This window comes from Lethenteron reissneri, chromosome 16 (genome assembly GCF_015708825.2).
Source record: "Lethenteron reissneri isolate LAM-NWPU_2019-01 chromosome 16, ASM1570882v1, whole genome shotgun sequence".
Classification (NCBI taxonomy): domain Eukaryota; kingdom Metazoa; phylum Chordata; class Hyperoartia; order Petromyzontiformes; family Petromyzontidae; genus Lethenteron; species Lethenteron reissneri.
In genome coordinates, this window is record NC_083794.1 from 8,821,762 (window position 1) to 8,837,284 (window position 15,523).

Genomic DNA, 15,523 nt, shown 5'->3' on the forward strand with positions numbered 1-15,523 from the left:
ACCGTCCTGGGTTACCAGGTCACTCTATTTAGTTCCTACTTGGTCATTTTTTTTTACCTTGAACCATAAGGTTAACTCAGCTGATAAAATATAACAAAGGTGGGCATGGTGTGCGATGTCCTGGCCTTAACAGGTTGTCACGAACAGCACCTGCTCCAACAATGTAGGTGGCTAATACCCGTGGTGCTTATAGTATTTGGAATATAAAAAAACACGTTTTTCCAAAATAAAAACAAAGCAAATGCGATATCAGGTGATAGCATTGTAAAAATATAAAACTGTTCAATATGTAACACTGTTATAATATCAAAAACATTAAACCGTTTAGCTGAACTCATTTCAACCTGTTTTTACTCAACTATTACAACTGATAACAATTTATAAAGCCTGCGTCAAAGCACGGATAATGAAATCTTGAATAGACAGCACTGTTCTTCAGTCTCGTAAAACACTGTTCGTGGCACTCTGTTGAGTTTGTCGCGAACAGCATCAATCAACCAAGGTCGTCACCTGAGCGGTCTTTGCCATCTGAATGTTCACGTCGCGCTCCATGGCCTGTTCCACCAGGGTCTTGGCATTGAGCTCCGCCGTCGCCTCGCCCCTCGGACTTAGTGTGGAGGTCTGAGCGGTGACAGCATCACCACCACCATCATCATCACCGCGAGGCTTCTCTGCTTGGGATTTCTCCTCGGTGCCACCGCCGCCGTCTCCCGCGCCGTCATCTTTCGCGCCGTCGTCTCCGGCGCTGGGCTGCTGGGATTCACTCAGTTTGTCGGCGGCGGCGATGGAGTCCGTTTGGTCGCTTGCCCGAGGCTCCCCGTCACCGCGTTTCTCCGCCGCCTCGCTGCTGATCACGGACACGGCGGTGCGGCACACCTTGTCCACGAGCAGCTCCGCCGCCTGCGCCAAATCCCTTTCGCCGTCGGCCGACGCGTCGGTGAAGGACACCGAGGCTTCCTTCGAAACCTCCGAGGCCTGGTCGTCGTCGTCTGTGGGCGTTGCGGATTGCGCAATCGCTGCCTTCCCTTCCGCCGCCTCCTCCTCCCCTCCGCTAATGGCGGCATCCCCCGCGGGCCCGTCGTCCTGGTCTCCCGGTGCCGCGGCTTCGGCCCCTTCCGTCCGCTTGGCTCCTTCCGTCGCTGCGGTCTCTGCCGAGTCTTCGTCCTCTCTCTGGACGACGCCTCCTTCCGAAGTTTCAGCCTCTTCCGAGGCCTCTTCTTGACTGTCGCCATCTTCATTGCCCTTTTCTGCTTCAGCCTCGACTTCTACTTTAGACTCTTCTTCAGTCTCCATTTCAGACACATCTTCTTCCACTGTAGTCTCTGCTTCTGCTGTAATATCTTCTTCATCAACTTTAGCCTCTTGTTCTTTTACCTTATGCTCTCCTTCAATTTCCGCCTCTCCTTCGGCTGCCATAGCTTCCGCTTCTTCTGCTTTAGCCTCATCTTCTCCTTCTGCTGCTTCAGCCTCTACTGTTTCTACTTTAGCCTCTACTGTTTCTACTTTAGCCTCAACTGTTTCTACTTTATCCTCTACTGTTTCTACTTCAGCCTCTACTGTTTCTACTTTAGCCTCTCCTTCCTCCATGGCCTCAGCCTCTCCTGCGTCTTGGGCCATCGTCCCAGCATCGTCCGCAGAGCCGCCAGGAGGTCCGCCCTCCAGCGGCGGCGCCGCCGCTTGCCCCATCTGGGCCACCTCCCTCAGCAGGCTGCCCCTCTTCGCTTTGTCGGCGCCTTGGGAGCTCGACTTGAATCCCTCGTACGGATCAGCGGCGTCCTCCCCGGGCAGCTCGGTGATTTTGGCGAGGCCGGCCCCGTCCGAGAGGCCGGACACTGTGCTCACGGTGCCCGCGGCCGCCTCTGCCCGGCCACCGTTCTCCTGCTCCCGCCGCTGGAAATCCGCGTACATCCGAGCCAGCCGCTCCTTGTGCGCCTCGAACGACACCTGTGGCACAGGCAGATTTTAATCATTACTCCTGTTACGTTTGTTTAGCCAGGAAAGCCTCAGGACTGCTTTTTTAGGAGGGCCCTGCTAAGTTTCCACAGTACCAAGCGACACAATTGCCATGCGTTTCCCCATTTAAGTAAATTTGCAATCAAGTTTTCAAATTTGTGGTCATCCAAACACTGACCTCTACCGAGTGAGAAGCACCTAACAATCCAACCAGCGTGCATGTAGGAAACAAAGCAGACAGCCAAATCACCCGGAACATGCCCGATCCGGTCACCCTTGGGAAACTAAGCAGGGCCGAGCCTGGAGGGGTGACCAGCATGCATTAAATGTGTAAAATCCACTGATGTTCTGTTCCCCCCCCCCACCTTAAGCAACCCACAATGACCAGCATAATTGAGAAGATAAAATGACCCTCAATGCCAACACAGCATTAAGAGGCCCTTATGCAGCAGTGGACTGACAAACGGGCTGTACATGTACACACGCATGTATATGTGTACGTAAAACAAGCACAAATGACAATGGTTGATCCATGGATAATTAAGAGTTGACTGCAAGTGCTTGCTAAAAAGCATGCGAAAGATGCGCCAGCGGTCAGACTGTTCACCTTGGAGTGCGCAATGGACAGCGTGTCGACCCAGACGCGCCAGCCGCCCCACTCGTACTTGACGGCGTGGTACAGCAGGATGCGGAAGAGGGTGAAAACCATCTCCGTGATCTTGCGCTCCTCCGTGGAGCGGGGAGAGAAGTACGCGAGGGAGAACATCCACTCCTGCCACACAGAGCACTGCAACAGGCTCCTGCAAAGGCAAAGATCCCCCGTATAGCCTTAACAGACTGTTGGGGCAAGTGCTGTCGGCGAGCACCTATGCAAGTCGGCACGGTACACGAGAGGGGGGGTGGCGAGTTCCATGGCTGACCGCTTTCGCCTTTCCAGTGGCGATATTTACACACTACACAAGGTCGTCATTTTAGGCCGAGTCGACCTCGGGAAGGCCCATGAGCAGTTAAAATAATCCACACCGATGTTGGCCGTGAGCGGGAATCGAACCCAGGTTGCCGGGTTCGGAGTGAGAACGCGCTAACCGCTGCAGGCACGCATCTCCCCATGCCTTGTTTGTGGACCTTTTCATCTTTTTATTAAATTTGCTTTCGTCAGTGCCCACGTTTCTGATCTGCATGGCAAAACAAGAAATATACACCGTTTCTAAAACGATCTTTTTTTTTTACTTACACACGGGCCCCCGGCGATCACTCCACACGTGTCAAAAATGTAATCTCACACGCCCAGGGGTCGTGGCCCGATTTCGCTCGTCCACACGAGGTCCCACTTAGCGTCGTTACAGCTCCGCGTGCTTTTAACGCGGGTGGTCGCTCGATGAGGAAGAGGTGAAGTTGTACAACATCAGGGCTAGGGTTACACACATGGCACATGTGCGCACCGTTAAACAACAGACAGAGACTGGGAGGGCGTGTTGTTGCGGATTCCGGTTGCCCAACGGATATATCATAAGGTTGCGGTCATTACACACAAGAGTGCTTGCCACAAATGAACCACAATACCTAGCCGTCTCGTCGCGGAGCATAAGCCATCAAGCAAGCTCCGGGCATTCTCGCAGAAAGTGGCTTTTGGATAACCGTCGAACAGATACGGTCACTCCATCGTGCACTTTCAAAAGCATTTCTGCGGCCGTCTGGAACGCTCTTCTTTCCGATGTTAGGAAGCCAATGGAGTTATGCACTTTTAAATTATCTAGATTGAAAACTAATTTCTTTAGAACTGCTTTTTGTGTTTAGTTTGTTGCCCTTCCCCCGCACCTCCAATTAGCACGGTTGGCTATGTACGGTGCAAAAGAAGTTCAGCATACATACAGTAATCACATACGCTAACCTGTAGCTAAATTTCACATCTCAATTAAATGGTAATTTGCGTCTAAATTACACGAGACACCGTTGATTGGTAAAATGTCCATCCACGTGATATAAGCCCACTTCGTTGCGCTAGTTGTGACCAGGTCGCGCCTGAAAAAGAACTACACAGCTCAGTGGGCCTTACCTGGTAAATAACAATAGCTATAGTAACTTCATGTTACTCTGGTGTGTGCACGCTGGCGCGAGTCCAAGATCCCCCCCTGCCTCAGCCACGCGAATGACGAGTGGCGCTGCGGTTTGCCCCCTTGCCTTCCCCGCGAGGTCGCAAGGCGTGGGCATTCCTGACCTCTCTCCGCCGGGGGGCCCGGAGGAAACGCTCACCTGCGGTTCTCGCGGTTGTTGTTGAAGAGTCGGATCATGTCGGACAGAAAGACGCGCTTCACCTCCATCGTCTCGATGGTGGCGGGCGCGGACCGCAAGAGGGTGGCCACCACCTTGAGAATCACTGCAGGAGGCAACAGAGCGACGGGCGATTTATAAACCGTCATTGTCGTCGTAGTTATTAATATCGTCACTATGATCATAGTTTTTCTCGTCATCATCATGGTCATCATCATCATTATCGGTCACCATCATCATCGTCGGCAAGATCATTGTCATCGCAATCATTGTTGGAATCACCATTATCATTGTCATCATCATAGTCATCATGATTATATATCATCAGCACCAGCAAGACCATTATTAGCGGAACCAACATTGGAGGAAAAGCTCAACCTTTCAGCCCTATATAGTCTGTTGGAGAAAGTGCTGTAAGAGAGTCCCTATTAAGGCGAGTAGCACTCACACTGAGGACGCTAGCTTTGCCTTTTCAGTCCTGTTGTCGGTGCGTGGCACCAGGTATAAGCAGTGGTGCAAATCCAAGTATGCACATTGCCAGAAAATATATTTCAATCATAATTGATACTTTTAAATTAAAATTCATAATAATTAAAATTGGAAAGCCATTGTTTATTATTCGTATAATCCTAACAGTCACTGGAACATAAGGAAATGGAACTAAAAACTGCTTAGTGTGCAAAGAAGCATGCCACCATCGCTACCATCACCGCCACCACCATCACCATAACCAGGATGAAAACTTACGGGGATTCTGAATCTTGACAGAGGAGTCAGCGTCTGGATGCTGCTTATGAATCACTTGGGTGCAGACATGCTCCGTCAATGTCTGCACATTGCACCGCACACAACACACACCACGCACAACACACCACACAACACACCACACATACGACACACACAAGTATTTCATTAGTAGTATGAAATCCATTGGTATGTGTGTAAGGGGCAAGACATGAGTGATTATTTACAAATGATCCTTTTTGCCAAGTTTTGGGCAATGCTTTCATAAATATGGCCGGTTTTCAACATGACGAGTCCCAAATCGAAACACAACCTTCGACTCAAGATGAGTTGATGTTGGATCATCGTTAAGAGATCTATCGTGCTCCCCTCGTTACAAGTGGTGAGATGTTACCTCCCTCGTCTGATATGGAGGTCGTGGATTCGATGCCAACCCCGACGCCTGTATATTTGGAGTTTGCGTGTCTCTCTCTCTGTGTAGTCGCGTGAATTTTTCGCCCAGGTCATCTGGTTCTTCCCCTCTACATTTAGAATCAATGTGGGTTTAGAGTATTTGGTTGCTACGAATTTCCACGCAATAAGCCGCCACTTTGTTGAGTTATCATTTGTGGCCAGGTCACTTCTGAAAAAGAGCTATTTAGCTCACTGGGAGTTAACTGGTAAATTAAATCTATTGTGTGGTTTACAAGCAGGCGGATGGACAGAGCTAACGCATGAACGCGTTTAATCTTAGTTAAAAAGTGGTGAAAAGCCAAGAGGGGCCATTTTTCATTCGTGCAGAAGCGATGGGCACCTCAAAGAGGACGTTGTACGTGGTCATGGAGAGCACGTTGGTGTGCAGCATGAGCCTCTCTCCCAGCAAGCTGAAGAGGCTGGGCGCAACCATCATTTCTGCCTTGCGCCTGTACACACACACCAAGACAGAGATAAACCGAATGGCCTTTAACAGACATTTGGGACCCGAGTGCTGTTCGCGAGCATCCCTGAAGGCCGGCAACAAACACGGGACGTGCACACGCACGCGTGGAAAGGACACACACGCACGCACAAACACGCGCAGAGACGCACTCACAGACGCCGACACATTGTGTGCGCACCCAAACACACATATGCTTGCAAAGACAAAGATCCCCGGATTAGCCTTAACAGACTGTTTGGCCAAGTGCTGTTAGCGAGCACCTATGAAGGACAGAACGGCACACGAGGGGGTGGGTGGCCAGCACCACGCCCAGCTGCCTTTTTCTTCCTAGTGGCGATATTTACACATTGCGCCACATACTCATTTCAGGCCGAGTCGATCTAGGGGAGGCCCAGGACCGGGCCAAATAATCGTCACCGGTGTTGGCCATGAGCGGGAATTGAACGCGGGTCACCGGGTTCATAGCACAGAGCGCTACACCGCGACTACACTACCGCTCCCCAAATGTGTTCACACTGACACAGAGAAACACACACACACACTCGGACTGCCTGGCTGAGTGGCGCACTATGGGATTGCGTGCACGATTGGGGGAGCGGGGGGGGGGGTGACGGTTGTGGGAGGTTTACTTGGAGCTCAGGTGCTTCAGGAAGTAGCTGAGCACCTTGAGGGCCTGCACGCGGATCTGCTCGCTCCTCGACGCCAGCAACTTGAACACCACCCTGCTCGCAGGCAAAACGGACACGGAGCACAAATGTTGTCAGCCACGGTCTCTCCGCTGCTGGATGACGCAAAAGCATTAGGAATGGTATTTCCTAACTCCAGTCCTTACAGCCCTGCAGCGGTGAGCCTTTTCGGGATAAACTGATGTGTTTGTTATTCATAAACAAAATGAGCCACTGCGCACTGCATGCACCGGATAGTTGGTAATCACGGAGAGATGTACCGTGCGAGGTCGTGAGGACCTTGGTTTGAGACGCACTGCGCTTGTAGTACCAATTCGACGGCGTACAAATACTGCAGTTCCAGCCCAAGGGGGCAGTGCACGCACAAAGAATTTCCTGTATCGTGAATTAGAGCCAGCCAGCCATGGTGTAAACGTGGCCAGTGAATGAAGCCAACAGACGGGCGTGTGGCATTCACTGTAAGAGCTGCTGGGATGCATGTTTTTTTTTAGGTCATGTTGTTGTACAGACTGGTCTGCTACTTGGTTGCTTGAATAATCATTAATTAAAAAATTTGCCCCGTGTCAATCATCTGCTGGATGAAGGCCTCCCCCCCCACACCGTGTCGGTCATGGGGGTTGTGTGACCACGCTTCAACCATGCTGGTCGGCGCGGATTAACGGAAGAGGCTGCCCAGATATCACTCGCTACCGATGTTAGCCGCGGTCGGGAATCGAACTCTCGGTTGGCCAGGTTCAAGAGCACTCCGCCGCGTTCGGCGAAAGTGTGTGTTTGCCGAGGCGCACCGCATGCCGGAGCGCTGGTCGAAGGCGGGGATGACGGAGGAGGGGCTCTCCGACATGAGCGCCACCAGCAGCTGCAGCACGTCGTACAGGTTGTCGTCCTGCGAGCACAGACGGCGCCCGATTTCCTCCAGCACGGCGCAGACACTCAACGCTCGCACACTCGGTGTACGTATGCATGTGCATGTTACGTATGTTGAATTTCTTTCGCACAGTACGCGAGATAACCGTGCTAATCGGAGGTGCGGGGGATGGACAACAAACTAGACGCGAAAAATAAAGTGAAACAGAATCAGAAAATTTATATTTCCTGGAGGAATCCGATGAGCTCTCAAGCTCTTTTTCACAGACGTCCAGTAAAGTGGGCAGCCAGTCCCGACGGACGTGGCGACGTGGCGCTCGCACGACACTCGTGATATCTCACCATCGTCACCTGACCCTCACAACGCTCACCCAGTCTGTACAAGGCCCGTGGAGATTCAGTGGCTGCCATGCCCTCACTCGCACCTCAGACAAACAGAATACATCTATCCCCTTTCACGATTTGGAATTGACATGGAAGTCCCCCAGCACCAGGAGAGATAAGGCAAATTACTGGGTCAAAGTATTGTTTTTGTTGTTCTAGTAACTTTGACCTCGTTTGCATAAACTCTTGTCAATCCACTGCTGGACGAGGGACACGGGGAGTTGTTCACCACGTTGGCCAATGCCGGTTGGCGAAGGTGTGAAACATTACCAGGGAAGCACAGAACAACAATTAATTTTGCCGCACCACCCATTGCTAACCACCTCCTAGCCTCACAGCCCCCACTACAACCTGTTTGCGCAGTGGTCACCTATCCGAGCACTACGCAGGCTCAAACGGGTTTTAGCTTCCGAGATCTGGTGATATCGTGTGCATTCGGAGTAATTTGGTCATGGGCAGATATACTGCATAAATATGTAATTTAAATTACAATCCGGATTTGAGTAATGTTTAATTAAATATTGATATGAAAATTCTGGGAGCCAAATGTTTGTAAATAATCATTCATTTCACCCATTATTCGACTCATGTTTTCATAACCATTCATACTTGTTAATATGTACATATCAATACCGTCATTCACAGCCGCATCATTGTATTTTTTTAAAGAAAAACGACATCGAATGACAGTAAACAGTTAAAATAATATCATAAAGTTCTCTTTTTTTTAGATAAGCAGATTATCTCAACCATCCAGGAAGTGTACGTGTCTCCTCAATTATTGCCAATGCCTTTTTGTCTGAAGCACATTAATCAACAGCACGGCAATTGAGGGAGGATTTTTTTTGTTATTAAATACAAACTTACATGATTAGGTTAGAACTTATGAAACAAACATGAAAAACATTTTGCCCATCAAACTAAAGCTTTGCACACAGGCCTTCGCTTATTAGATGCACACTGTGCCAAAAATATATCTGCAGGACATGCAGGAAATGAGTTTTTAAAATTCGTTTCATTATTAAATCAGTTAGATTTTTTTGTTGTTGATCTTTTTCTTCACGGCAACTACAAATAAATGAATTTAGATTGTCGGGGAATATACTGTGGGAAGCAGAAAGCAATGTAGCCATGTCCAATCGTTGCGCTGTACTTCTATGCTTCTTGGCCTACACCACCTCCCCCTTCAAAAACAGGTAAATGGAGTGATGGCCCAGTGGTTATAGTGTACTGCACCGTTAACCTGGCCACTGGAGTTCAATTCCCGGCTGCAGCTAACATCTGCGGAGAGCGAAATATCTGAACCGCCGGTCCTGGATTCCCTCTCCCTCCCACTAAAGCGCGCTGGACCAGCGTGGTGAAGTATGGTCAAATGACCCGCGTGATGAAGGAAGCACTCGTCCCAGCAGTGGACTGATAAAAGGGCTGCACGTGTAATCGTGGTCGCGTGAAAACAGTGTGAGAATAGCGAAGTGAGGGACAAATAAAGTGAAGGGAGTGTGTACAGTTGCTTACTTCGTGAACAGTGAGCAGATAATTTAAGATGCTTTGGAGCTCATCCGGTTTGAGCCCTCCTTCCTGTGAAATGAAAGCAGCAGTCCAGGAATTAAAGTGAGCCAGACATACACAACAACATCAAGGCATCAACGTGTAATTCAGCATCGTAGAACTGTGGTTCCTGGCCGTGGCTAAGATCAGTGGCGAGTAATATCTGAATCCATCCTGGATCCCTCAATCCACATCATGCCTCCTAAAGGCCGGAATCCCTCGACAAGCCATGCCCATTTTGACATGGCTGATGATGCCGATGAGGTCACCAAGCCCCACCCATCACCTCCCGTCCAGCGGAAGCAAAGATGCCTTGTGGGGAACGACCGGTTCACAAAGCTTCCCATCCACCGACACAATCTCACATTTGACTTCACACTCTCACTTCGACAGCATTATTTGGTGCCGCTGCAACAGGGCAGCAGGTGCACAAGCACAAAAAAAAAACAGCAAAAAAACCTGACACATTCGTCATGAACACTGTGGCCTGACAAGGAAAAATATACAACGGATGACGTTTTGGGCAATGTCCCTTCTTCATAGCACGCGTGCTCTGTGCTATGAAGAAGCGCTATGAGCCCAAAACTTCACCTGTTACATATTTTTCCTTTTCAAGGCAACAGCGTTATTGACGCATGCGTATGACATATTGTCTTCAAAAGCTCTGTTTTTCTTCTCACTTGAGGTCAACTTGACTTGCTACGCTCACAGAGTGTGAGAGCACCCCCCCCCCCACCCCGAGGTCAACTTGACATGACGCTGAGTCCTGTATAAGCTCTGCCATAGGAGTAGCAGCGACGTCTACGCCGGACAACTACGCCCACCGCCGGTGTACGACGGAGCCAGGAAAAAAAACGGTTGGTTGTGGCTATTTTCTCTTGTTTTTTTCATAACTGTCTATCCCGGGACCCCATTACAGTCATCTGTTTAGTGTGCAAGTCACATTATAAATGACCAATGTGAAGTATCCTAGAAATATCTGGCTCGCAGTTGTTACGATGCGCGCTTGTTGTCCACACTCAGGTTGTGTGTGGGGTTGGAGGATAGTGCAAGGATGGAATTTGAGACACCGATTCCTAGGGAAACGACATGTCGGTGATGCACGGTTTTTAAGCTCTCTCTCTCCTAGCGCGAGTTTGTTTTTTTCTTCTGCGTTTTCATCAGTTGAGTTGAACCGAATGCTTTGCCGGTTCGGGTCCTGTGTTAAAATATGTATCAGAGTTAAGGAATACCCAGTTACTCTAGTTAAATAATGCAGTGCAAATCACCTTCAAAAATCGAGTGCACCAAACCAATTTGTGTTGCTTCACGTATAATGGCTATAGAGTATCAGTCTCGATTTAAAGCTTTCGTGACTGCAGGGGTTCTTTCGGTAAAGTCACGTAGAAGGGAAATAATGAAATAATATACGCTGCCAAGCTTGGTGGTGTTCATTCAGACGCTGTCTTTCCGACAGACCTGTTCTTCACCTGAGGAGGGCTGCTTGCGTTGTGGCCGAAACGTCGTGAGAATTGTATTTTATAATGTTTCATTTTTATTACTTTATTATTTCCCTTCTACGTGACTTTACCGAAAGAACCAAGAAGAAGAGTATCAGTCCTTCAACCTCAATGACGTAATCGTTTTATGTTTTGGTAAAAAAATAACAATAATGTTTAGCTTTATATATCACGTCGTCGTTCATGCAAAAACTTATTTTCGCAATCGCTGAGGAACCAAGCCATGAGGCAGCCCAGGCAGTGAGCCGGCACCAACAATTGCCCAAGCTCTGAGAGTCCTCTATAAATTAAGATGGTTTTAGTCAAATAATGAGTGTTTATATTTGGTTGAGTTTAACACGATGCATCCAATTAATATTATTGTGGTAAAGGGTTTCGAACGAGGCTTTCCCTGAATGAAAGTGCAGGCATTGCAGGTTACCTTGAGAATGAGCTGTTTGAGGAAGAGCAGGAGGTAGGCACGGAGCGTGGCCATGTCGTCGCGACTGGGCCTGGGTCCGTCTGCAGCGTCACACCACGACACCATCACACCAGCGATGCCAACAACACGTGGACCCACAACAACAACAACACGTGGACCCACAACAACAACAACAACAACACGTGGACCCACAACAACAACAACACGTGGACCCACAACAACAACAACACCTGAACCCACAACACTGTCGAACCAACAACAACAACAACACGTGGACCCACAACAATAACAACACGTGGACCCACAACAACAACAACACGTGAACACACAACATTGTCGCGAACCAACAACAACAGGTTGACCCACAACAACAACATTTGAACCCACAACACTGTCGTGGACCCACAACAACAACAACACGTGGACCCACAACAACAACAACACGTGGACCCACAACAACAACACGTGGACCCACGACATCAAACACATGGACCCCCGGGCACTGCATCGCGCGTTTCTCCGATAATAGGAAGCCACTGGAGCTATGCACTTTAAAATCTATATTGAAAACTCATTTCTGTAGAATTGTTTTTTGTGTTTAGTTTGTTGTTGGTAGTTTGTTGTCCTTCTCCCCCCCCCCCCCCCCCGCCCGCCCCACCTCTGATTAGCAAAAGAATACATACATACATAGCGTCACCGAGGTTAGGACGCCAGTGTCCCACCACCACATAGTTACCATGGCCGGAATGTATTTATTTCAGCCAGGTGTATTTCATTTAGAAGTGGCGCAGTGGTTCGTCCACTGCACTATGAACCTGGTGACCCGAGTTCATTTCCCGGCCACAGCTAACATCGGTGGCGAGTGACATCCGGACAGTTCCTGGCCACCCGCATTCAGCAACCCGCCACTGCCCAGCGTGGTGAAGTATGGTAAAAAAAAAAACACCCCCGTAACTGAAAAGGCACAGCGACGCCTTCATCAAGCATTATAGCAACAAAGCGCTGTGCGTCATTTATTTGTTGTCAAGTCTATAAATGAGATGCCGGTGGTGGCGGAGGTTATTACATCGCAGGCTCAGGCGAGACAGCGATGACTTGGGGAGGCCTTGATCCAGCAGTGGATTGATCATGGCCGATGACGACGACGACGACAACGAGGATTTCTCACCGAGTCCGCGGGGCACCGTGCCGCTGCGGTCCATGGGGTTCACCAGCCAGTAGTAGTGCTTGAGCGTGTGCAGCACCTGGATCGCCGTGCCAATACGGCGCACCGCGTTGAAGATGCGCGTCTTCTTCACGAACTCATTGGCCAGGTAGGTGTACAGGGTCTGCTGGACCTGCAGCGGGCAAATGACAAGGACGTTTCAGCACTGGAAGCCGAAATAAAAAATATAAAAATTAAGTTGTGCTTTGCATGATCAAGCAAGAGCCTTTGTAAACCCATTTATAACGCTGGCAGATGGAAATCGAATCGGCGACCGCTGGATTGCAAGTCCAGCGGACTAACCTTTCCTTCACGGCAGCTGTCTAGAGCCTTAGCGGGAGTTACTATATACTTGGACAAGAGGATCGGGCAAGCTGCTGGCTACACCATGCACATCAGGAGTGTACAGCCCCTAATAGGAATCGTAAGACATTAACCACCTCGCCCGGTATACAGGAGGTCGTGGGTTCGATCACGACCCTGACGCCTGTATATTTGGAGTTTGCATGTTCTCCCCGTGATCGCGTGGATTTTTCTCTGGATCCTCCGGGATTTTCCCTCCGCATTTAGAAACATGCTTTTCAAATATTTAGCTGCTATAAATTTCCACATGATAAGCCACTTAGTTGGGCTATCATTTGCTGGTCAGGTCGCTTCTGAAAAAGAGCACCTGGTAAAATAAAAAATAGTTCTTTCGGTAAAATCACGTAGAAGTGAAATAATAAAATAATAAAAATAAAACATAATAAAATAATTCTCACGTTTCGGAGGCAACACAAGCTTGATACAGCTATCGTGCTGTGACGGTTCCACGTGAAAACGGAAGCTTGTGTTGCCTCCGAAACGTCGTGAGAATTATTTTATTATGTTTTATTTTTATTATTTTATTATTTCCCTTCTACGTGACTTTACCGAAAGAACCAAGAAGATGAATCCCTGCAGTCACAAAAGCTTTAAATCTAAGTTTAGTTTAAGTTCATAGGCCAGGCCCAAGAGGATGTAAATAATCGTGGACAGCAAGCATACATTGGCGTCGACGTGCACCCAGATGGCGGGGTTGAAGAGGATGTAGTCGCACAGCTGCTTGAGGAGCGGCGCTCCGTTGGGAATGCTCTCCAGGTACTTGGTAAAACCCAGAAGGTGCCCAACCACGCTGAGCGTCAAGTGCTGTGTCGATGCCTGAAAGACAACGCACGAAGGAGAGAGAGACGAACAGAGGAGTGGTGTCAGCGCGAAGGCAAGGATGAGGAAGCATGTCTCTCATAAAATAACTCGTCGCAGTTTTGAAAACCGAGCGATCGCCGTGATCATACACAGGTTCTCAAAGACACAGAATCGCAACCTAATCCAGCGCGTGCACCTTTTAGTTTCCTCGCAGAATTTCAATCCAGAAGCTGAGGTGCCACATCGTGACGCATAATGGGTTACTCTTCCAGGAAAGTATGTATGTCCAACTTCGCGCTAATCGGAGGTGTGCACCGTACATAGTCAACCGTGCTAATTGGAGCTGTGGGGTCCTTCCAAATGAGGTCATTCCAAATGACCCCACAGCTGTGTCTTTAAAATTCACATTATGGAGGTGGACTGGTGGCTTAGGGATCAGACTGCGGAAATCCTAAGTTTGAATGCAGGCTTCAGCTGAGGGTGAATAAACCAGGTTTTCATTCTTAGTGAGGTTATAGTCTCAGACGGTCACCAATGACTGCGAAAAAATACTCCCGTGACATTCAATTTAGTTTTGCACTTAAATTGGCTAAATTCCAGCCGTGAGAATAAAATAAAAATGGTTTGACTATCATCCCATCAACATTTCTTTCAATGGCAGGATAGTTGGATAGTGCTGTCCCCGACTGTGTGGATCAGATGTCACTTGAAGAAAAAGGGATCGCAGAGGGAGCTTGAATATTTTTCTTCTGTGGACCGCTCTCAAGCATGAAGGACTGCACTGTTCTGCAAGAGTTCCAAATGGATGATTTGATCCATGGTATTAAGCCGAGATGAGATTGGCATAAATTTGCAAAAAAATATATATATTCAGGTTTTTTTTCTTAATAATCTATTCTGTCCTATTTCAAAAATAATAGATGATCTTCATTAAAAGGCAATATGCCAAGCAAATATCAAACCAAATAGCTCTAATTTTGTACGTATGCACCTATGCAGAGCGTGCTGTGCTGTTTAATATGATTTTTGAACTTTCTTTTAATGAAAAACTGGAATGAAAAATCAAAGTTAGGCACACTCTGGTGATGTTAATATGGCATTACTTTGGTTATTTTTGTAACAAAACATCAATTCAGTGGCATCACTAGAGCTTGCCTCGCAGAATTTGTTTTAAGATTATCATTAATAAGGCTTGAACCTTATGTCAGACAGCCCGGAACACACAACTAACGTATGTACCAAAGAGATAACGCAGCTGTTTGTCTATGGGGTTGCAACATGCTTGTCGTGCGTTACCCTTCAACAATATTGCCGAGTCTGTGGACTACAGCTAGAGAGACTCCTGCTTGGGATAAATAACCCCAGTTAAGAGATGTATATTGTTGGTGTGCAAGAAAAAAAAACAACAGTATATCCAGAGAAACCCACGGACAATGCTAATTCCTCTTTTTCAACTTCCTGAGCTCCCTTCCATCCACCATGTTGACTCCCTACCCCAGTTCAACACCAGGGCTCATAGCCTTTGTCTCTTCTCCGTGGCCGACCGACTCTATAACAGAATACTTAGGCCCCTTATTTAAGCGCAGCGTCTTGAGATGCGGCCACATCTGACGCTACGCAAATCTACACTGTATCTGCACGACAGAAACCAACTTGTGGTACTGCCACCGACCACACATTTATCTACCCTACCACCAAATCCGTAAATTAGAGGTAAGTGCCACTACACGTGGCGACCCAGAGTAGAGGATGTACCATACGTAAACAACTGTGCTAATCGGAGATGCGGTTTTATTCCGACATTAAAGCATTGCCGACTGCCTTACTGTCGATTCATGAATTAATCAATCATGAGACGTGGTCGCA

General features: G+C 48.4%; 1 protein-coding gene across 1 annotated transcript in view; it reads right to left on the reverse strand.

Moving 5' to 3' along the window:
- The window catches only part of LOC133342936 (lipopolysaccharide-responsive and beige-like anchor protein), a 281,221-nt gene that overhangs the window by 235,992 nt on the left and 29,706 nt on the right, over positions 1 to 15,523 (reverse strand). The window contains 11 exon segments of the mRNA XM_061552330.1: positions 511 to 1,944; positions 2,561 to 2,753; positions 4,207 to 4,330; positions 4,972 to 5,053; positions 5,762 to 5,870; positions 6,517 to 6,609; positions 7,359 to 7,456; positions 9,337 to 9,399; positions 11,290 to 11,369; positions 12,458 to 12,626; positions 13,520 to 13,672. Of these exon segments, the coding sequence (XP_061408314.1) occupies positions 511 to 1,944; positions 2,561 to 2,753; positions 4,207 to 4,330; positions 4,972 to 5,053; positions 5,762 to 5,870; positions 6,517 to 6,609; positions 7,359 to 7,456; positions 9,337 to 9,399; positions 11,290 to 11,369; positions 12,458 to 12,626; positions 13,520 to 13,672 (2,598 nt within the window).